The 23,763-nt window shown below is 45.4% G+C and overlaps 1 protein-coding gene across 1 annotated transcript in view; it reads right to left on the reverse strand.

The window, feature by feature from the left end:
- The window catches only part of SCFD2 (sec1 family domain containing 2), a 395,024-nt gene that overhangs the window by 13,327 nt on the left and 357,934 nt on the right, over window positions 1-23,763 (reverse strand). The window contains exons 7-8 of the mRNA XM_004009827.5: window positions 17,918-18,052; window positions 19-138 (exon numbers count right to left, since the gene is read on the reverse strand). Coding sequence (XP_004009876.2) covers window positions 19-138; window positions 17,918-18,052 — 255 coding nt within the window. The remainder of the gene's footprint in view (window positions 1-18; window positions 139-17,917; window positions 18,053-23,763) is intronic.

Below are 23,763 nucleotides of genomic sequence, written 5' to 3' on the forward strand. Positions count from 1 at the left end.
TCACTGACGACTCAGTACCTGGGTTCCCGGCTTCAGGGACGGCACTAGGTCTTTGATCATTTTGGCTTCAGAGACTGTGACTCCGCCCACCACGAAGAGGATGAGGAGAGGGTGGTCGCTGGGATGAGGCCGGCTCACCTGCAAAACAAAACCTAGCATTAGAGGCGTCTTCAGGGGCGGTGAATAGCCATTAGAGAGATTATAATTTGTTAGGGGTACGATGTGTTAGGGGGTGTTTGCCCATTGACCAGGAGCATGGCCGGCACGTCGCCTTCCTACAGCCCTTTACATAAATATTTTATTGAAAGAGAAGTTAAAGGAGTTGCTGCTGCTGCTGCTAAGTTGCTTCAGTCGTGTCCAACTCTGTGCGACCCCATAGATGGCAGCCCACCAGGCTCCTCCATCCATGGGATTCTCCAGGCAAGAACACTGGAGTGGGTTGCCATTTCCTTCTCCAATGCGTGAAAGTGAAAAGTGAAAGCGAAGTCACTCAGTCGTGTCAGACTTTTCACGACCCCATGGACCTCAGATATGCAGATGACACCCCCCTTATGGCAGAAAGTGAAGAGGAGCTAAAAAGCCTCTGGATGAAAGTGAAAGAGGAGAGTGAAAAAGTTGGCTTAAAGCTCAACATTCAGAAAACGAAGATCATGGCATCCGGTCCCATCGCTTCATGGGAAATAGATGGGGAAATAGTGTAAACAGTGTCAGACTTTAATTTTTTGGGCTCCAAAGTCACCACAGATGGTGACTGCAGCCATGAAATTAAAAGACGCTTACTCCTTGAAAGAAAAGTTAAGACCAACCTAGATAGCATATTCAAAAGCAGGGACGTTACTTTGCCAACTAAGGTCCGTCTAGTCAAGGCTATGGTTTTTCCAGTGGTCATGTATGGATGTGAGAGTTGGACTGTGAAGAAGGCTGAGCATCGAAGAATTGATGCTTTTGAACTGTGGTGTTGGAGAAGACTCTTGAGAGTCCCTTGGACTGCAAGGAGATCCAACCAGTCCATTCTGAAGGAGATCAACCCTGGGATTTCTTTGGAGGGAATGATGCTGAAGCTGAAGCTCCAGTACTTTGGCCACCTCATGCGAAGAGTTGACTCATTGGAAAAGACTCCGATGCTGGGAGGGATTGGGGGCAGGAGGAGAAGGGGACGACCGAGGATGAGATGGCTGGACGGCATCACGGACTCGATGGACGTGAGTCTGAGTGAACTCCGGGAGATGGTGATGGACAGGGAGGCCTGGCGTGCTGCGATTCATGGGGTCACAAAGAGTCAGACACCACTGAGCGACTGAACTGAACTGAACTGATAGACCACAGCCTACCAGGCTCCTCCATCCATGGGATTCTCCAGGCAAGAGTACTAGAGTGGGGTGCCATTGCCTTCTCCAGTTAAAGGAGCAGGAGCTATTAAATAACAGAGAAAACTGAGGGCAACTTTCCCTTCCTTTTCAGTCTGCAAGTCTCAACACAAACGTGCTCCTGCCTTACGGAGCCTGTGCAGTTCCTTCCAGGCGATAGCCACAGCCTGGAGTCATCGTCTCTGCTTACACACGTTTCTTTGATGGCTGTCTCCTTTAATGGAACACAAACTGAGGAGGCAGCGATCTTGTCTGCCTGGGTCACTGCTGAAGTCCCAGAGTACTTAGTGCCGTTTCAGAATAGGTGCTCAATAAATGCCTGAGGCATTGAAAGATGGTCACATCCCTAGGGGGGAGGAGGTGAAGGGTGCACAAAGATGCAAGAGCCCCGTGCCCACCCTTGAGGGCACTTCATGCCCTTACCTTCTGCAAACCAACCTCAGCTGAGGATTGCAGCTGCATGCAATGCTACACTGAATGTCGTGGAGAATCCCTGCCGGGGCCTTAAGGTCTCACCAATGAGGCACAGCACAAACAACTCAAATGAGAGCACCTCCCAGCACCCTCTCAGGAAATGCACAATGCCAACGTGTACACCTGGTGACTAACTGAAGGGGACAAGAGGGGGTTCCTGAAGACAGTGTGTTTCAGTCCTACCTGCAAGTTCAGGATGGTTCGGTGAGGAGTGGGTGCAAGTGGTATGAGCCAAGTTCTGCAGGCAAGAGGTCACGAGCTGGAAGGAGTGAGCAGGACGGCCGCGTGGAGTCATTATAGGAAGGATGCTGCCAGCTGGCTGCATGACCAGTGAAGCCAGAGGCGGGAGAAGCAGGCTGGTCTCCAGCCAGAAGAGGGTAGGCAAAGTAGGTAAGTGTCTGTGCTCACAACACTCACTAACACATAAGCCGTCTTTTGGGCCAAAGGATGGTCCCCATGAGTGGCAGGGTGGGCAGCAGGTTGAGAGGAAGAGAGCCAGCCCTTCTCTTACCCTGGCTCCAACTCTCTTTTCAACTTGGTTCTTCTGACTCCCTTGCCTAAATATAACTTTTCAGTATCTTATTTTAAAACACTTAGGAAGGTAATACATTAAATGCTTCCAGTTACATAAGTTATTCCTTGGCTTCTGAAGAGGAAACTCAGAGTGAAGAGGGAGGGAGGGAAGGATGGGGAGAAATCGGGGGAAGGAGGGGAAAAACAAAAGGCAGGAAGAAAGAAGGAAAAGCGGGTCTAAACTTCTTCCAAATGGGCAGTGTGGAATACTGGACAAAGTTACGGAACTCTTGGATCTTTAGAAAAAGACTCTAGACTCCCCGCCCCACCCCCCAACTTTCTGCCCTGTGGCTCCTTCCCTTGACTGCATTTGTTGATGGCTGTCTTCCAGTCCAGGTACCACACACCCACAGCTGTGCTGCTTCTGTCCAGCTGTCCCCTGTAATAGCTCTCACTATAGTCACCAATGGCTGTCACAGATGGGGGTCGACAGACATTTGTCTTCATTTATCTGGGCATTTCTGTGGCATGTGTCCCAGTTGATGACATCCTTCTTGGCCACCACAATAGCACTCTCTCTGGGGTCTCCCTGCTGCCTTTCCCATGGCTTCTTCTCACATTTCTTCATAGGTTCCTTTTCTTGGTCTGCTCAACTGTCGATACTCCTTGGCCTTTATCTTTGACCCTGTGCTAGGAATCAGCGAACTAAAATGGACTGGAATGGGTGAATTTAACTCAGATGACTATTATACCTACTACTGTGGGCAAGAATCCCTTAGAAGAAATGGAGCAGCAATCATAGTCAACAAGAGTCCGAAATGCAGTACTTGGATGCAATCTCCAAAATGACAGAATGTTCTCTGTTCATTTCCAAGGCAAACTATTAAATATCACAGTAATCCAAGTCTATGCCCCAACCAGTAATGCTGAAGAAGCTGAAGTGGAACAGTTCTATGAAAACCTATAAAACCTTCTAGGACTAACACTCTAAAAAGATACCTTTTTCATCATAGGGGACTGGAATGCAAAAGTAGGAAGTCAAGAAACACCTGGAGTAACAGGCAAATTTGGCCTTGGAGTACAGAATGAAACAGTGCAAAGGCTAATAGAGTTTTGCCAAGGGAACACACTGGTCATAGCAAATACCCTTTTGCAACAACACAAGAGAAGACTCTACACAGGAACATCACCAGATGGACAACACTGAAATCAGATTGATTATATTCTTTGCAGCCAAAGATGGAGAAACTCTATACAGTCAGCAAAAACACACCAGGAGCTGACTGTGGCTCAGATCATGAACTCCTTATTGACAAATTCAAACTTAAATTGAAGAAAGTAGGGAAAACCACTAGACCATTCAGGTATAACCTAAGTCAAATCCCATATGATTATACAGTAGAAGTGAGAAATAAATTTAAGGGACTAGATCTGATAGACAGAGTGCCTGAAGAACTATGGATGGAGGTTTGTGACATTGTACAGGAGACAGGGATCAAGACTATCCCTAAGAAATGCAAAAAAGCAAAATGACCATCTGAGGAGGCCTTACAAATAGCTGTGAAAAGAAGAGAAGTGAAAAGCAGAGGAGAAAAGGAAAGATATAAGCATCTGAATGCAGAGTTCCAAAGAATAGCAAGGAAAGCCTCCCTCAGTAATCAGTGCAAAGAAATAGAGGAAACAATAGAATGGGAAAGACTAGAGATCTCTTCAAGAAAATTAGAGATACCAAGGAAACATTTCATGCAAAGATGGGCACAATAAAGGACAAAATGGTATGGTCCTAACAGAAGCAGAAGATATTAAGAAGAGGTGGCAAGAATACACAGAAGAACTGTACAAAAAAGATCTTCATGACCCAGATAATCACGATGGTGTGATCACTCACCTAGAGCCAGACATCCTGGAATGTGAAGTCAAGTGGGCCTTAGAAAGCATCACTACAAACAAAGCTAGTGGAGGTGACAGAATTCCAGTTGAGCTATTTCAAATCCTGAAAGATGATGCTGTGAAAGTGCTGCACTCAATATGCCAGCAAATTTGGAAAACTCAGCAGTGGCCACAGGACTGGAAAAGGTCAGTTTTCATTCCAATCCCAAAGAAAGGCAACGCCAAAGAATGCTCAAACTACCGCACAATTGCACTCATCTCACATGCTAGTAAAGTAATGCTCAAAATTCTCCAAGCCAGGCTTCAGCAATACGTGAACTGTGAACTTCCAGATATTCAAGCTGGGTTTAGAAAAGGCAGAAGAACCAGAGATCAAATTGCCAACATCTGTTAGATCATCAAAAAAGCAACAGAGTTCCAGAAAAACATCTATTTCTGCTTTATTGACTAAGCTAAAGCCTTTGACTGGGTGGATCACAACAAACTGGAAAATTCAAGAGATGAGAATACCAGATCACCTGACTTGCCTCTTGAGAAATCTGTATGCAGGTCAGGAAGCAACAGTTAGAACTGGACATGGAACAACAGACTGGTTCCAAATTGGGAAAGGAGTATGTCAAGGCTATATATTGTTACCCTGCTTATTTAACTTATATGCAGAGTACATCAGGAGAAACACTGGGATGGATGAAGCGCAAGCTGGAATCAAGATTGCCTGGAGAAATATCAATAACCTCAGATATGCAGATGACACCACCCTTACGGCAGAAAGTGAAGAACTAAAGAGCCTCTTGATGAAAGTGAAAGAGGAGAGTGAAAAAGTTGGCCTAAAGCTCAACATTCAGAAAACTAACATCATGGCATCTGGTCCCATCACTTCATGGCAAATAGATGGGGAAATAGTGGAAACAGTGTCAGACTTTTTTTTGAGCTCCAATGTCACTGCAGATGGTGACTGCAGCCATAAAATTAAAAGACACTTACTCCTTGGAAGAAAAGTTATGACCAACCTAGGCAGCATATTAAAAAGCAGAGACATTACTTTGCCAACAAAGGTCCATGTAGTCAAAGCTGCGGTTTTTCCAGTAGTCATGTATGGATGTGAAAATGCTGAGCACTGAAGAATTGATGCTTTTGAACTGTGGTGTTGAAGACTCTTGAGAGTCCCTGGGACTGCAAGGAGATCCAACCAGTCCATTCTAAAGGAAATCAGTTCTGACTATTCATTGGAAGGACTGATGCTGAAGCTGAAGCTCCAATACTTTTGCTACCTGATGCAAAAAACTGACTCATTGGAAAAGACCCTGATGCTAGGAAAGACTGAAGGAGGGAGGAGAAGAGGACGACAGAGGATGAGATGATTGGATGGCATCACCGACTCAATGGACATGAGTTTGAGTAAACTCTGGGAGCTGGTGATGGACAGGGAGGCCTGGCGTGCTGCAGTCCATGGTGTCACAAAGAGTCAGACATGACTGAGTGACTGAACTGAACTGAAGTGAACTGTGGTACTCTCACTTGAGGACCTCATCTACTTATATGCCTCCAATAATCTTCTAATTCTTCAAATCTATGTCTTTAGCATCTCTATTTAGTTTCAGTGGCCATCTCCACCTGGATGCCTCCTGGCATTCCTAAACTTAACACATTTCAAATTTGATGCATGATTTTAACCACTGCCCACCCCCGCCAAGTTTATTCCTTCTCTTAACTTTTTATAAGCATCACCACCTTCACAGTCCCCTGAGCCAGATACCCAGAAGTCATCTCAGATTTGCTATCTTTTTGATCTCCTAAGTAAGTCCTATTAATTCTGCCCCCTCCAATTTACTGATCTCTTTTTGATTCCCACTATCCCTGTTCTGGTCGGCTTTCATTTCTTCTTCTTTTTAATATTTATATTTATTATTTATTTTGGCTGTGCTAGGTCTTAGTCGCAGCATGCAAACTCTTTGTTGTGGTATGTGGGATCTAGCTCCCTGACCTGGGACTGAACCCTGGCTCCCTGCAATGGGAGCTTGGAGTCTTAGTCACTGGACCACCAGGGAACTCCCTCATTTCTTCTTTACTAGATTATTGCTGCTGCTGCTGCTAAGTCGCTTCAGTCGTGTCCGACTCTGTGCGACCCCATAGACGCCAGCCCACCAGGCTCCCCCGTCCCTGGGATTCTCCAGGCAAGAACACTGGAGTGGGTTGCCATTGCCTTCTCCAATGCATGAAAGTGAAAAGTGAAAGTGAAGTCGCTCAGCCGTGTCTGACTAAGTGACCCCATGGACTGCAGCCTTCCAGGCTCCTCCATCCATGGGATTTTCCAGGCAAGAGTACTGGAGTGGGGTGCCATTGCCTTCTCCAAGATTATTGCTAGGGTCTTCTGACTTGTCTTCCTGTCCCTCTTCTGGCCACCCCCATCCATTCTTCTCATTCCTACTTAAGTGAATTTTCTAAAGTGCAAATATTTATTATTGAATCTTTGTGCATTATCTTATCTGATTCTCAAAAATCCTTAGGAGGCAAATACAGTCATTGGTATATGATGCAGATGAAGAGACTGAAGTTTACACATAGTGACTAAATCATGGAGGCAGGGGCCAAACTGCAGAGGTTACACTCTTAAACACCCGTCACCTCTACCGCATGCTCAGAGCCAGGAAAGATAAAGTTCAGACTCCTCAATTTAGTACAGAAGGTTTTTCTCACATGGCTTTGCTTTTTGTCTCCATCTTCATCTCCTCCATATACACTGTTTGCTGAAGTCACTCAAAGACCTGAACCATCCATGAATGCATGATATTAAAAAAAAATTTTTTTGCTAAACATGCAACATTTTACTGAACACTTGCCCTGAAAAGAGCATTTATCACAAGTGTTCAATTTGTTTTCATAAACTAAACAAACCCTTGTGACCAGTACTTAGATCAGAAACAGAAAGCTGGCACTCTGGATCCCTTCAAGCCCCCTTCACGTCACTACCTCGCCAAGGGGCAACTGCCATCTTGACTTCTAGCTGCTCAGTACTGGACTTTGCTTTTCTTGCTCAATGATATAATCTGAGGGTTTTTCTATATTAGTGGGAAAGATCTGGAGCCCACAGGAATTGGCTGGGACTGCACCGGTGGGTTTGGCCTAGCCACACCAGTGGCCTCTGTCTGCGCCCGTCACACTCTGAGTACCATCTGCATCGTTTTATGTTACGCGGCATGGATAACTTCCTCTGTATAAAGTGCCCTTGCCTCTCCTTCTTTTTATCTTAATATATGCATTTTATTGAAGTACAGTTGACTTACATTTCAGGTACATAGCAAGGTGATTCAGTTATACAAATACACATACATTATTTTTGAAATTATTTTCCATTATAGGTTATTATAAGATATTGACTGTAGTTCCCTGTGCTATACAGTAAACCTTTGCTGCTTGTTGCATATTTGTCTGCTCTTCTTTACCTCCTTCTTCTCTCTTTAAAAGCCATCCTTGCCTCTAAAAATCTCTCTCTAACCACCTCTCAACTCCTGCCCCATGACCCGAATCTGATAGACACCTCTGCTCTGGCCTTGTCACACTGGCTGCAACCTTGATAGGCCTGCCTATCTCCTCTCCTAGACTGTAAACTACTGGAGGGTAGGGACTGATTGTATCTATCTTGGTATTTTGGGCTCTGGGCATAGAGCTAACTCACGGTAAACTTTCAACAAGTGTTGCGTGAATAAAAAGAATGAATGAATGGATGAGGTCCACGGGTTAACTGGAGATGTCTTTCTTTCCTTAGCTCTCTAAGAGAGAGATCTTTTAGACACTCCGTTCTATGCATGCTTTTCCTGGCTGAGTAACAACCTGAAGTTCCTTCCAACCCTACAAACAATTGTTTCTCACTTATTCCTGGGAAGGAAATACAACTGGCTTCAGAACTTCACATTGGTACAGCATGTTCTCAAAGACATATGCTTTCTATAAGAGAGTCCGGACTCTGAAATACACTGCAAGAATCTTGGAAGGATGCATTGAAAGATGAAAAGGAAAAAAGAAACAGCAACAAGGATCAATACCCCTGGGCCAAGGAGTTGAGAGAATGTTGATTTTGGTACAAATTAACGGGTGCCATTAATGCATGTTGCTGTTTGCTATTTTGGATTCTGTTTAGATTTATGTTTTGATACCAGCTTCCTTTATAGAACACATCAAGTTGGCAGACTATTGGGAAGTGGAGTCTTTCCAGTCTTTTCCATCAGAATAATACATTCCTTATAATCAGCCACACTCGGCTGAGTCTCATTTGTATGTGAGTTCACGGTGTAGGGCACTTTGAAGTTGCAAGATGTAAACGTCATTACTGCCATCATAAACACGCAGATTAATAAAGCAAGTCGGGCTCACTGCCCTTTCTTTCATTTTCTAAACCTTCACTGGCTGTGACTTTAAGACATTTCTAAACCTTCATTGGCTGTGATTTTAAGACATCAGTTCTGGTCAGAGAAGACCATTTCTCCCCACCATTTAGCCAGCCTTTGAAGCCAAGGCTGCTGACACCTTCTCTGCAGCTGTGGCCCCAAGAGCACTCTTTGATGTCCTGACTGGTTTCTATGGGAAGTGTTTCCTCTGCTCCTGGTTCCCTGGAGTTCTCTGGGCATTCCGGGAACCCAGCTGCTGATTCTCCTCCACTCTGTTTCTCTTCATGACTGACTCATCTGTCCCCAGCACAGGCAACAGTCAGGTCCTCCATTCTCCAACAGTGGGGGGGCGTTGCAGGAGAGAGACAGCATAATGGGAGCGTTGGCTCAAAGGACCCTGGGCCCTGAGAGCAGCTGTGCTGACTTTGAAGGTGGCCTCGTAATGGCTCTTGTCCCAAAAGGAGTCAGTAACAGCGCTGCTGCTGCCACTGAACACTTGACGTCCAGCTCCGCTTTTTATTCATTTATTCATTCATTCCACAAATACCTATTGAGCAAGTACTATGGGCCAGGCACTGCTGTAGGCACTGGGAACTCAGCAGTAAATGAACCAAGAAGAATTTCTGCCATCAAAGAATTTATATTTTTGTTGGGGAAAATGACAAAATACAGAAGTAAATTGATAAGTGAGGAAAGCAGTGAGTGCTATGGAGGAAATAAAGCAGGGTTGGGGTTCCCACGTGGTACTAGCGGTAAAGAACCCACCTGCCAACACAGGAGAAGTAAGAGACATGGGTTTGATCCCTGAGTAGGGAAGATTCCCCTGGAGAAGGGAATAGGCAACCCACTCCAGCATTCTTGCCTGGAGAAATCCACAGCCAGAGGAACCTAGTGGGCTATAATCCATAGGGCTGCATGGAGTCAGACACAACTGAAGCGACTTCACAGGCACGCACAGGGCAAGCATTACTTTGCACAATCTTAGGATCTATGAAGTATGTAGAAGCTCCATTTTACAGACAGAGACAGTGAGGCTTACAGAGGTGAAGTGACTTGTCCCAAGTTTTCCAATTCATAAGCTATAGGGCTGAGACAGAAATCCAGGTCTGCCTCAGAGAAGAGTGGGACACATTCCACACACCCTCATTTATAAACAGATTCTTCAAACTGAAAGCATTTTTACTAGCTTTCATCTCTTAAAACTCTGTACTTTTAGTCCTTTGGCAATGTCAGCCAATTACCAGTTTCCTCGTGGACTTATTTCATCTCAGTGCAAAGGCTGCCCTGCTGCCAAAGTCCCTCTGTCATTAGCTCGACCTCCCTGCTGCATTTGCTGCCGTGGATGGCGTCCCCATTCTGGAGACTCCCCACTCCACCCCAACCCCTCTGTTTTCCAAGCCCTCTCAGTGTCTTTCCTGCCTCCTGGGCTCTCCTCTTGCTTGCCCTGTCCCATCACACACTGTGTTCCTGACTGCTGGGGCCTCTTCTCCCAAACACCCTCCTTGAGTGGCCCTGCCCTGTCCATGGTCCAGGCCTCAGAGGGCTTGTGTCCCCAGGTCGCTACCACAGGCCCAGGCTCTGCTGAGCTGCAAAGCTGTCTCACAGGCACCTAAACTCTAAAACACAAGTTATTTTCTTCTCCATTTCTGCTTCTGAGTCAGAGAGAATGTAAACACCTGCCATCCAATCACCCCCGACTGGATGAGGGGCCCTGGACGATGCCCTCATTTACTTCCACATCCCATCAACGTCCAGTCCAGTGGGACCCACCAGGGCTGCATCCTTGCCTTCATCCCCTCAGCCCCTACCTGACCCCGACTCTTTTTACCTTCTCTCCCTAATCTGATGCCAGTCTGGCCTCGTTCCCTGCTGCCAGGTGATCTCTATAAAATATACACTGGTTGTTTCGGTGATTTGCTTGCTAAGTTGTGTCCAACCCTCATGACCCCATGGACTGTAGCCTGCCAGGCTCCTCTGTCCATGGGGTTTCCCAGGCAAGAATACTGGAGCAGGTTGCCATTTCCTTCTCTAATACACTGGTTCTATATTCCTAAAAAACATGGCATAAAACCTCATGGTTTCTGGTCAAATGTCAAGCCTCCAGCCCTTCGTGACCTGCCTTCTGCTTCTCTCTCTGTCTTATCTTCTTCCACTCCTCACAGGCTGCTCTGAGCTCCAGCCGTTTGGAGCTACCTGGAATTCCTTCGACTTAGCCCAGAACTTCCATCACTTTGTATCTCACTCCTGGTCAGACACATTCAGTTCCTCTGACTCCCTGATTAAGCCCCTCCTTCTCTGTACTCTCACAGCCTGCCCAGACACCACTTCTCTCTTGTCCCCACAACTCTCAAGGTTCCTGTCCTTCTCCCTAACTAACTGTAAGCTCTCCAATGTGAGCTGTGCTGTAGCAGGTAGGACAGCTAGCCTGTCTGCATCTTCCTTACCCACAGCAGCGACTAGCATGTAAGAGGCTCTCGGTAATTGTTCACAGGCAGGCAAAGTTTGTAGCCGGCCAAAACCAAGTTTGTGTTTAATGATTCCTTCCAAGATCTAACTCACTAGAACTTATGGATCTTATTTAGCAAATGTTACACAAAAATCAAACCACAGTATGGAGCATAATTGAGAAGGAGAAAATATAAACAATAGTTATAAATAGTATTGCAAACAAATTCCAAGACTTGTGCTGATTTAATCAACAGACACCAAATGCTGAGATGTTTTCCTCTCATCAGAAACGCTATTAAGTATAATGGGCCTAAGCCAACAGTTCATCTCTGAGTTGTGTTTTTCTTATGTAAACGATGAGGAGCTGGACTTGATGACCATCCTCAGTCCAGGGATCTGACATCAAATTGCACCTGAAGCTCATCATTTTTGCCCTTTGTCCTTACAGCTTCCTTCACCCCATCGTAGTTGCATCTGTAGATGTCTGTCCAGCTCACACATGAACAGTCCCCTCCATCTGCATGGCCACAGGGTGGGCTCCTGGCAGCCGTGTAGTTACAATGTGGTCCTGCCTTCCTCCGACCTCAACTGAATGGTGCAGGAATGGGCCCCTGACCCAGGCCCAATGTGAGACCCTCCCCTGGGAGTGGAGACTTGCCGTAAGACAGATGGGGCCCAGTCAAGGCTCCTAAGAAGCACCAGCACCTGTGGCACAGCTCCCAGCCGTTCACTTGACTCTCGTTCACTGAGCATGGACACTGAGCTGGGATGGTTCTTGGCATCTCTGCAGGCTGCAGCCTGTCTTCAAGAACTGTCTGGTTTCCTGATGGCTTTCCAGTTCTTGGGCCCAATCTTTCCTGAGGCTCACTGCATGGCTGCCCTTGCATTCTCGGAGACACTCGGTCCTCCCGATGAGGGCTTTCCTTGATGAAGTTGGTGCCACTTGGTTAATTGCCAACAACGTATCTCAGCTCCAGCTTTTCCAGGTGGGCCTGAGCAGCTGCCCCCTCTATCCTGTGGGCCCAGGCCATGGAGCACTCACAGGAACTCCTATTGAGAGCCCAGAGGCAAGCATTGAGTCTTCTGTGAGTGTTTTTCATAAATCTTTTATTTTTTTTTCCAGTTAAGCACGGCCATATACGAAAGGGAACAACAACACGCAGTTTAACAACGCTCGTAAAAGGAGGTAAAAGGGCCTTGTGCAATTTCATCAGATACAACCCGCCCTCCTCATGCCAATTTCAGCAGAGAAAACATCTTGACAAATCATGTCCTTTAGTCAAAACAAGTTGGAGTCCAAACACATGGAGTAGATATAAAATATATTATTTTCAGAAGACTGAAATCCAAACCACAAATTCCAGGAACGCATTTTCAAAGTGCTGCCTATTAGACATGCTCATTTTAAATTAAATTAACGCTGTTGTGAGAGTGGGAAGGTATGGTTCAACTTATTTATTAGATCGCTATCAAGTTTTTTTCTACAGAGATCAAGGTGCTTCACACACAGGCATTGGGATAGAAGACTTACTTGACTGTTTAAAAAAAGTCAGGTTCTGCCAAAGCGGTTTCTCTGGACTTTGATACTCCCCTCCACCCAGGGCACTGCCCTTTGAAGCCGACAGTTCTGTGCGGCTAACCACAAGTCTAGCCTCCGGTGGAGGAGTACACCGAGTTGACTCCAAACACTTTCTCAGAACCTCAGGCAGAATGACCTTGAGGGTGCCCAGCTCTAGTTCCCGGCCTGTCTCTTTCCTTAACAGGGCCTGATGGGGAGAACTTGGAAGAGCAAAGTTCTACAGCTCAGTGTCTCATCCCTCAGGAAGGCTTTTATTATTTTTTGTTAATTTTTAAAAAAGACTATATTATTTAAAATGATTTTAGGCAAATAGCAAGCATGCCTTTTGCTATCAGAGCCTTGCCAGGCTCATTTATTTTGAAACCAGATCAGAAGCATGAGTGAAATTTCTGTCCTTTAGATTGAAGGGAAAACTTCTAGAATTCAAACATCGCTCTTGCTGGGCTGGACAGCCAATCCTACACTTAGGCGGACGGCGGATGGTATTTTTCCAAAGTGGCCTCAATGATATTTTCTGCTCCTCATGCTCTGGTTCCCTTTTTAACAGGAAGAAAGCAGGTTCCTCCCCTCGAACCCAGGAAGGCATTTGTGACTGCCTCGACCGACAGACCACTGTGGGAATGATGCTCTGCGGCTTCTGAGGTTCCCACCTGGTGCTCTCTCTCAGGATGCTTGTCCTTGGAATGCGGCTGCCTTGCTGTGAGGAAGCTCAGGCCACGTGGAGAAGCCTGTGTGGAGAGGAACTGAGGCCTTCAGCTCACAGGCCGGGCTGAGCTACCAGTTGATGGTCAGCATAATCTTGGAGGCAAATTCTTCTCTGCTGAGCTCTGCCCAGACAGCACATTCATGAATAAAATAAATGATCAATGATATTTAAAGCCAGTGTTTCAACACGGCTTCTGATGCACCCATTGATAACCGGGACAGGCGGGGATGAGAGACTTGTCTGGAGAGTCTGATTTATACAGGAAAGCGTGCTAAAGCAATGGAAGGAAAGTGACTTCAACAAGCTGCAGTCTGATATCAGCACATGAGGTTCTGACTGTACTAAGGGCAGAACCCAGCCGCCTTGACTTCCCTCTCACAGAGGATTTGTTTGCTGCAGAGAATCTTGGACACATGGGCGTATCCCCTAACTTCCACCATCTGCAGACACGTACATCAATGAGACTGAATGCTGTGAGCCACTTTGGAGCATCTGGAATGGAAGTCTCATTTCCCTACAGCACAGAGGCTGTCTGAGGGGCACTTGTGGGGTGGAGCATTTGCCCTCTCCCAGGATGTGGAGACAGCTTCTGTAGGGCTCCTGGTGGAGTTAGAGGCCCGAGTTGTTTTGGGCTTCTGCCTCCATCCCCCAGGTGGTCAGGGTCTAGCCCAGCTGGCCTCTCCTTCCTTGAACCATCTCATCACAGCACATGTACGGAATCTCACAGGCTCTACAGCTTGCCCCAGGTGGGACGGTCTGTGTCCCCTGAGACTGAGGACACCCAGGCTGGACTCACAGGGGAGAACAAGGGGGTCTGGAAAACCACAGTGCGGTTGTACAAACACAGCTGTCCACAGGCGCTGAGACTCCATGTCTCTTAGCAAGAACAAGTCAGGAGTGAGAGAGGACATGGCTCGTGGCTCTGCGGGGAGGTGTCTAGTCTCTCCTATGTGATTCACTTGTTCACTCAGCAGTCGATCTGTATGCACCAAATGCCCACATGTTGGCTCCGCACAGGGATACAAAGATTCTCAAGGTGGCTCTTGGGAACCACACTCAGACCAGGACCATGAACTTGTAAAAATAAAAATAGCAAATATGTACTTAGCACTTACTGTAGGACAGGCACCATTGTAAATACTTTGTATGTATGAACTCACTTCATTCTCACAACAGCCCTATAAAGTGGCTACTATCATCCTCCTCAATTTATAGTCTGCAGAGAGTCGGACATGACTGAGTGACTTTCACTTCACTTCAATGTGTAATGATAAAGATGTATAATGATAAAGCAAGGAGTACGTGCAGCCGCAGAGGTGTGTGTGGAAGGTGTGGAGCCCTGACGATACCCTGGGGCCTGGGAACCCCTCTCCTATGGTCTTGCTATCACCGCTGTGGGGCCCACAGCACACCCTGCGGGAACATCTACCGGTCTACTTAGTAGCACATCTCTCCCCGGCTTCTCACCCCCTGCCTAGGCTACAGGTCCTCCCTCTGATGACTCTGAGCCGATGTCATCTGTGAAACCAGAGACGAGCAGCTCCGCTCCCTTTCCAGCACCATGGCTCTCCTATTTGGACGAGCAGTACTCCAAGCCGAGAAGGAGGCCACATGGACACCTTTATTCCATCAGGTTCTGTTTGTTTGCTCCTTTCAGGCTCAGCTTCGGTTGGCTCTGAGTGAGAAGGGGGGAAACAGGCCCCAGAGGCAAAGAGTAGGGCAGCGAGTGGCAGGAAAGCAACGGCTGTTGGCCGCTGATACAGAATGAAGCTGCAGCGTGTGGAGGCAACCCAACACCACTGCACACATTTCTCCTCCCGGGGCTGTACGGCCCATGAGTCCCTGGACTGAGTCCCAGAGAAGCAGTGCCAGCAGATGACCCCGGGAGAGCACCCTCACCTGGGCTGTTCTGAGGATCACTCCGGGCCAGGAGCTGATTGAGGCACTGCATAGATACTGGAGAGGGAAAGCATCTGTGCTAATGAGGCATCAGGAAGAAAAGGATTTATGACACATGAATACTGAACTTACAAGAGAATACCTAGTAGCATCCTGGTGCCAAGAAACGTTGTGTGTAAGAGCGTGGACTTTGGAATAAGATAGGTCTAGGGACGAATCCTGGCATCCCAGGGGGGAGGATGGCCCAACCCTAGCCTTCTGAAAGTTCCTGTCTGCTGTGTACCCCTTCTGGGCTTCAGTTTCCCCATGGGTAAAGTAGGGATAATGAAAGGGTCATCGTGAGGTTTGAATGTGAGAATGGCTGATCCCCGGGTACAGGTGACCACAGCTTAGCTGCTTGACTTTGGTAGCGAGAAGCCTCAGAGAACAGGACCAGGGAGACTGGTGAATGGCCGTGGCCATGAGAGCCTCTGCCGCCTCCCTCCACATCCTCTTCTTTCCACTGGCCTTAAACCGAAGGAGAAGACACCCTCTCCCGATGGCACACCCCTGTGTCAAAGATGGAGCTCCACGGGAAATCAAAGGTGGTTCCTCAAAGCCCTAGTGTTCTTCTTTTCATTTACTGCAGGTTTTTCAAACCCTGACACATCGGCTGCCAGTAACTTTCCTTGCCAAGTTCTCTGGAATGATGGTAAGAGCCAGCCATAGAGGTCCAGGTAGAAACAAAACGAAATGATTCTCCCTTGGGGTGCTGGGGTGGGGAGGGTCTGCCTAGCCCACCAAGACTCTCCCACCACCTGCAGACAAATGAGATGCCCCTGGTAAGTGAGTGCAGAGGCCCAGCAGCTGGGGGCTGAGCAGTGGGTCCTGGCAGCTGCTGGGAGAATGCATGTTCTTTTTCCTAAATCCGTTAAATGGAAACCTCCCTTTGGGATCCATCTCTGGGGGCAGGAGCATCTCTGCATGAGCCCTAACTCCAGGGATTTGAATGGAGAGAAACATGGCAGCCCAGTGATGGCCCAGGACAGTTCTAAACATCTCCCCAGGCAAAGCCCGTCTTAGGACAGTGAATTAAGGGTAATTAAAAGGGTAATTAAAAGATATGATGTCTCATGGTTCATGAAACAGTGATGGAAAACGCAAGTGGACAATCCTCCTACAACAGATGGTCTCTGTTGGCCGTTGGAGAGTTGCAAAGTCCATTAGTGTATTAAAGGCACTGTGACATATGACAGCAAAGACTTTTGGTTTAATTTTCTGTTTAACTGAGGGTTTTCTGAACATATTTTGTCACAGAACCCTTTTGCCAGGAAACTGTTCTTTTGTGGAACATCACTGGAGAGTTATGTTTGGGCAAGTTAGGTGTCTCACTGACACCGTGCCTCTTTGCAAATCAGAAACTCCCGCAGTGAGCAGAGCATGGGCGGGTTCGAGCCTCCACTTGGGCCCTTGGCCGGACTATGGATGCAGCAGGCTGACTGCAAAAGGTCACAGTGGGCTGTCCTCAGACCTGAGCGACCAGGGCAGGGAAGTCCACACTTCTTATTTTAGTTTCTCTTCAAGGTTAAGTCCAAGCTTATGAATGAAGCAATAGAGTACTCAGGCAGAGAAAGTCAGAGAGCATGTCTAGCCGGGAAGCATCTGTAAAAACCAGCCAGTATGAAGAGCTGCTAGGCAACCCTGGCTCACATCTACACAGGAGCCCTTGAACACTTTTGAGAAGCTGATCTGTGCTGTATTATTAAAAACAAGAAACAAAAAACAGATAGAGGGAAAATGCCCAGCCACATGTTGCATCAGAAGTTGATGATGACTGGGAGCACTGGGGAGGAGACCCAGCATCCATTCCAGCTGCTCACTGCTTGGTTTAGAGTCTGACTGGCTTCCGCCCTCTGGCTTTTGGAGCGGACCAGTTTTCCTGGCATATGCATTTATTGAACTCTGAAAGGCCAGATCGTCTATGAAGATTAATTCATGATTTCAAAGACGCTTTGAAACTGGCAAAACATTCTGTTATTTCCAAGAGTTATTACAACCGAAATCCTGGCAGAGACGAGGAGGTCAGCCTGTAATCTCATTTAGATCTTTTTAAATTTAGAAACTTTACAGTGGGTTAAAAATAGATCACATTTGTGTACTTTGCCTCCTTTCATCTCCACTGCAAAGGCGGTTTGGTAATTTTGACTTAGCCTCGATATTAGCCAGAGAAATTCTCGTACTTGTCACCGGGGAGTCTGCTAAGCCAAAATAAAAGTCATTTTCAAATGGATTTTGGGATGATGCTGGTTATATGACTGAGGAGAGTTACTTGTTATCCACACAGTAAGCTCTAGAATTAAGGGTACAAGACTACCACCAAGATCTGTATGTGGATTTGTGTTAAGTGAAAATGTGAACCAGGAGGGATATTTTCAGTAGTGCTACCCTGGAGGGCTATGTCCTTACCTATTGATCACAAAAGATCATAATACTTAGGTCAAGGGAAGCTAGAGGGTCAGGCTGTTTATAAGCAAAAGTTACATGAAGATTGTACCTGGTTTCAGAAAGGCCAGACATTCTCTTCTGCGATACTCACCAGGGTTAAGGAGGTACCAGCATTTTCAAGTCCAGCAAAGATAGCATGACACTTAGGATTACCTCATCATGGTGACTTTACCTTCATGAACATGCTGAATCCAGTTTTAAGGAGATCAGTGAGGCCTGAAGACATATGTTCAATGTCAACTGGATCCGGCTTCTCGGGATTAAATATTTCCTCCACGACCTGCTTCAACAATGGTTTATAGGATGCCTGGAAAGACAAAATATTGTGCTGTAAGTAAAAAAGTTTGTTTGCTTGTCTGGAGAGAGGATAGTTTTATCTGTACCAAACGAAGCAAAACAAGTTTATTTTTGGTCCTGAGCAATGGCTATGGTTTTGTGTATGTGTGAAAAGATAATATAACAACATTGACTTTTTGGGAAAAATGTCTATTCCACTACACTGGCACTATTTTTTGTTTCTCATACTCCCTTCCACAAGCAAACAACTCTTACCAGAGCTATAGTTACAGGATGGCTAATTTTTCAATCTAGATTTAAAGTGACAATTTAATGTATGAAGTATAAGTTCAGCTCAGTTGCTCAGTCATGTCCGACTCTTTGCAACCCAAAAGACTGCAGCACGCTAGGCTTCCCTAACGTGTCCATCACCAACCCTCCCCTGTCCATCACCAACTCCCAGAGCTTGCTCAAACTCATGTTCGTCAAGTCAGTGATGCCATCCAACCATATCTCTGTCGTCCCCTTCTCCTCCTGCCTTCAATCTTTTCCAGCATTCAGGTCTTTTCTAATGAGCCAGCTCTTTGCATCAGGTGGCCAGTGTATTGGAACTGCAGCATCAGCATCAGTCCTTCCAATGAATATTCAGGTTTGATTTCCTTCAGGATTGACTGGTTTGATCTCCTTGCAGTCCAAGGGACTCTCAAGAGTCTTCTCCAATACCACAGTTCAAAAGCATCAATTTTTTGGCACTCAGCTTTCTTTATGGTCTAATTCTCACATCCATACATGACTACTGGAAAAACCATAGGTTTGACTAGATGGACATTTGCTGGCAAAGTAATGTCTCTGCTTTTTAACATGCTGTCTAGGTTGGTCATAGCTTTTCTTCCAAGGAAAGAGTGTCTTTTAATTTCATAGCTGCAGTCACCATCTGCAGTGATTTTGGAGCCCCCAAAATAAAGTCTCTCACTGTTTCCATTGTTTCCCCATCTTTTTGCCATGAAGAGATGGGACTGGTTGCCATGATCTTCGTTTTCTGAATGTTGAGTTTTAAGCCAGGTTTTTCACTCTCCTCTTTCACTTTCATCAAGAGGCTCTTTAGTTTCTCTTCATTTTCTGCCATAAGGGTGGTGTCATTTGCCTATCTGAGGTTATTGATATGTCTCCCAGCAATTTGGTTCCAGCTTGTGCTTCGTCCAGCCTGGCATTTCGCACAATGTAAGTTAAATAAGCAGGGTGACAATATACAGCCTTGACATACTCCTTTCCCTATTTGGAACCAGTCTGTTGTTCCATGTCCAGTGCTAACTGTTGCTTCTTGACCTGCATACAGATTTCTCAGGAGACAGGTAAGGTGGTCTGGTATTCCCATCTCTTGAAAAATTTTCCACAGTTTGTTGTGATCCACAGTCAAAGGCTTTAGCATAGTCAATGAAGCAGAAGTAGACGTTTCTCTGGAACTCTCTTGCGTTCTCTAAGATCCAGCAGATGTTGGCAATTTGATCTCTGGCTACCCTGCCTTTTCTAAAAACCAGCTTGAATTTCTGGAGGTTCTTGGTTCATGTACTGTTGAAACCTAGCTTGGGGAATTTTGAGCATTACTTTGCCAGCGTGTGAGATGAGGACAATTATTCAGTATTTTGAACATTCTTTGGCATTGTCTTTCTTTGGGATTAGAATGAAAACGGATCTTTTCCAGTCCTGTGGCCACTGCTGAGTTTTCCAAATTTGCTGGCATATTGAGTGTGGCACTTTCACAGCATCATCTTTTAGAATCTGAAATAGCTCAGCTGGAATTCCATCACTTCCACTAGCTTTGTTCGTAGAGATGCTTCCTAAGGCCCACTTGACTTCACATTCCAGGATGTCTGGCTCTAGGTGAGTTGTCCCACCATCATGGTTATCTGGGTCATTAAGATCTTTTCTCTATAGTTCTCCTGTGAGAACTCTCTCTCTCTTGCCACCTCTTCCTAATATCTTCTGCTTCTGTTAGGTACATACCATTATTTAACCCATCTTTGCATGAAATGTTCCCTTGGTATCTTTAATTTTCTTGAAGAGATCTCTAGTCTTTCCCATTCTATTATTTCCCTCTCTTTCTTTGCATTGATCATTTAGGAAGGCTTTCTTATCTCTCCTTGCTATTGTTTGGAACTCTCCATTCAGATGGATATATGTTTCCTTTTCTCCCTTTCCTTTTGCTTCTCTTCTTTTCTCAGCTATCTGTAAGCCCTCCTCAGACAACCATTTTCCCTTTTTGCATTTCTTTTTCTTGGGGATGGTTTCGATCACTGCCTCCTGTACAGTGTTAGGAACCTCTGTCCATAGTTCTTCAGGCACTCTGTCTATCAGATATAATCCTTTGAATCTATTTGTCACTTCCACTGTACAATCAAAAGGGATTACATTTAGGTCATACCTGAATGGTCTAGAGGTTTTCCCTACTCTCTTCAATTTAAGTCTGAATTTGGCAATAAGGAGTTCATGATCTGAGCCACAGTCAGCTCCCGGTCTTGTTTTCACTGACTATATAGAACTTCTCCATCTTCGACTGCAAAGAATATAATCAGTTTGATTTTGGTGTTGATCATCTGGGGAAGTCCATGTGTAGAGTCATCTCTTGTGTTGCTGGGAGAGGGTGTTTATTATGACTGGTGCATTCTCTTGGCAAAACTCTGTTAGCCTTTGCCCTGCTTCATTTTTGTACTCCAAGGCCAAACTTGCCTGTTATTCCAGGTATCCCTTGACTTCCTATTTTTGCATTCCAGTTCCGTATGATGAAAAGGACACCTTTTTTTGATGTTAGTTCTAGAAGGTCTTGTAGGTCTTCACAGAACTGTTCAACTTCAGCTTCTTTGGCATTAGTGATTGGGGCATAGACTTGGATTACTGGGATATTGAATGGTTTGCCTTGGAAATGAACAGAGATCATTTTGTCATTTTTTTAGACTGCACCCAAATATTGCATTTTGGACTCTTGTTGATATTGAGGGCTACTCCATTTCTTCTAAGGGATTCTTGCTCACAATAGTAGTTATAATGGTCATCTGAATTAAATTCACCCATTCTGGTCCATTTTAGCTTACTGATTCCTAAAATGTCAATATTCATTCTTGCCATCTCCTGTTTGACCACTTCCAATTTACCTTGATTTATGGACTTCACATTCCAGGTTTCTATGCTTCGGACTTTACTTCCATCACCAGTCACATCCACAGCTGGATGCTGTTTTTGCTTTGATTCAGCCCCTTACTTCTTTCTGGAGCTATTTCTCCACTCTTCTCTAGTAGGATATTGAGCACCTACTGATGTGGGGAGTTCATCTTTCAGTGTCATATCTTTTTGCTTTTTCATACTCTTCATGGGGTCCTCAAGGCAAGAATACTGAAGTGGTTTGCTATTCCCTTCATCATGAAGTATGCTGAAAAGCAAAATACTGTCAACTTAGATAGACATGAAGATGCTCTCAGGTCTTTCCTAAACATCCTTAGAATTATGCTCCCTTCCTTAGGATCCCAAATGTTTTCTTACAACGTATTGTCACTAACCAAGCCCAAAGAGATCTCTTTTTTCTAGAGAAGTCAACTCCAAGTACAACTTGCCCACAAAAAGAAGCCAAGTTACCCCAAAGATATCTGACCAAGGTCAGGACTTAGAGAAAGGATGCCACGTGAACAATAAGAATCTCAGTAGGGGACTTCCCTGGACACTCCCAACGCAGGGGGCCTGGGTTCAATCCCTGATCCCGGAACTAGATCCCACATGCTGCAACTAAAGATTCCACATGTCACAACTAAGACCTGGCACAGTTAAATAAATGAATAAATTAAAAAAAAAAAAAGAATTTCAGTAGAATTAAGTGGATGTGAATTTACAATACCTACAGTTTGGTAAATGGTGCTACATCTGTCCAGGTTTTGGTAATATTTGGAGGCAGCTGCCTCTGACCAAATGTGTATTCTAAGCAAATTCCCTTCCTCCTTTCCTTGGGTCTCCTTACTACCAAGCTTTTCCTCTCTCCTTCCCTTCCCATCAGCTGGACTGCTTTCCTCTCAGTCGTGTTGCTGCCTTTGCTGCTCCAGTTCTGTATGGCACCCCAGTGAAACCATGAAGCGTGAAGGAAGAGGGGTGTCTACCCTCAAAGCACTCTGCTGTATCTATCACAGACTCAGGAAAGCCAGCGCTGCAGAGATGCGGTGATCTATCACAGACTCAGGAAAGCCAGCGCTGCAGAGATGCAGTGAACTGTGTCTCTCTTTGTACTGGCCAGATCTGTGACCGACCTCTAGCCAGTGTTGAGGACATCTGGGGTGCTGACTTCATCTCTGGCCTCGTCCTGCTTTCCCTACAGTCATGTTTTACTCTTAGTTTCCCCTTATTCCAACTTTCTTACTTGAAATATCTTAGAAGTAAATCAGGGTATAAATCATCACAATCCTAAACAATCACTTAGCTAGAAGGCAACTAGTGCATTTAACAGGGATAAGATGCAGGGAGAAATAACAACTGTTGAATTGAAGCTGCAGCTCTCCTCTGTTTATTAATCAAACAGACCATGGCATGCCCAGAGATCTCATAGGCAGATGCTCATGAAAGGGAGAGCACTGTGCAGAGACAGGGAATTTTATAAAGAAACAAAACTACAAGTCAACCTCCTCATTATAAAGCTGTAACCCCAAGTTAGATTTTTAAAATTTATCATACAGGCAAAAATGCAGAGGTTTGAAAATACACTCTTTTGACGAGGTCATAGGGAAACAGACATGCTCATATACTGCTGGTGGGAGTGTAAATTGTTACAATCAGCACAGAGAGTAATCTGGAGATACCTATCAAAGTTATGAATGCATCTGACCTAGCAATCCCACATCTAAAACTTAATCCTACAAATATGCTACTGTATGCAAATGAGATCTATAAAAGTCTATTTGTTACAGCAAAAGATTGGAAACTCATGTGCCCATCAATAGGGAGCTGTTTAATAAATGGAATCCATCTCCATGAAGGAATGCTGTGGAAGTTTAGAGGGGAACTCTGTGTTGATAGGAAAAAGCAAGGTGAATAAACTGTGAGTGGAGAAAGCAAGATGAGGAACAGTATGAATAATGGGCGTTTGTGTAAACTGTGCCAAAGGGAATATGAAAGTTTGCACTTGCTGAAACATGCAAAAAATAAACTCAGGTGTGATATACAGAACCACCACGAGCAGTGATCATGAAGTGGGGGACCGGACAAGAGACGAAGGTGGGAGGAAGTCTTTTCACTGTATTCCTTTTTTACGAAGTATAGTTAAAACACTACCATACACACACACATCAACACCCACACATACTCCCACAGATCAAGAACGGTCTTTTTTTCCTCACTTGTTAAAAATTAGTAAGTTATTTATGTCTGGAAGAGGTTGGAATAAAGCACACGAAAATGTAAACGAGGGCTAATGCTAGGTTCTGCAAGTAGGGGACTCTCTTTTCTTCTTTTTCCAAAACTTCAGAAATTAACAGGTATATTTCTGGAATTGAAACAATCCAATATGTATTTTCAATGTTAAAAAAAAAGTTCACAGAATGGCCTCTGACTTTTCCAAATCCTCCTCCCCGAGTAAACTGTCTTGAGTAATTTTCTACCATCTCAGCCTTTCTGGATATTTAATCTCTTAAACTTTAATCTCTCTAAACTGCTCTCCAAGGAGAAGTCCTTTGGCCAATACTCTGCTAACTTATCAAATATTCATCAACT

The sequence above is a fragment of the Ovis aries genome, chromosome 6 (genome assembly GCF_016772045.2).
Source record: "Ovis aries strain OAR_USU_Benz2616 breed Rambouillet chromosome 6, ARS-UI_Ramb_v3.0, whole genome shotgun sequence".
Taxonomy (NCBI): Eukaryota; Metazoa; Chordata; class Mammalia; order Artiodactyla; family Bovidae; genus Ovis; species Ovis aries.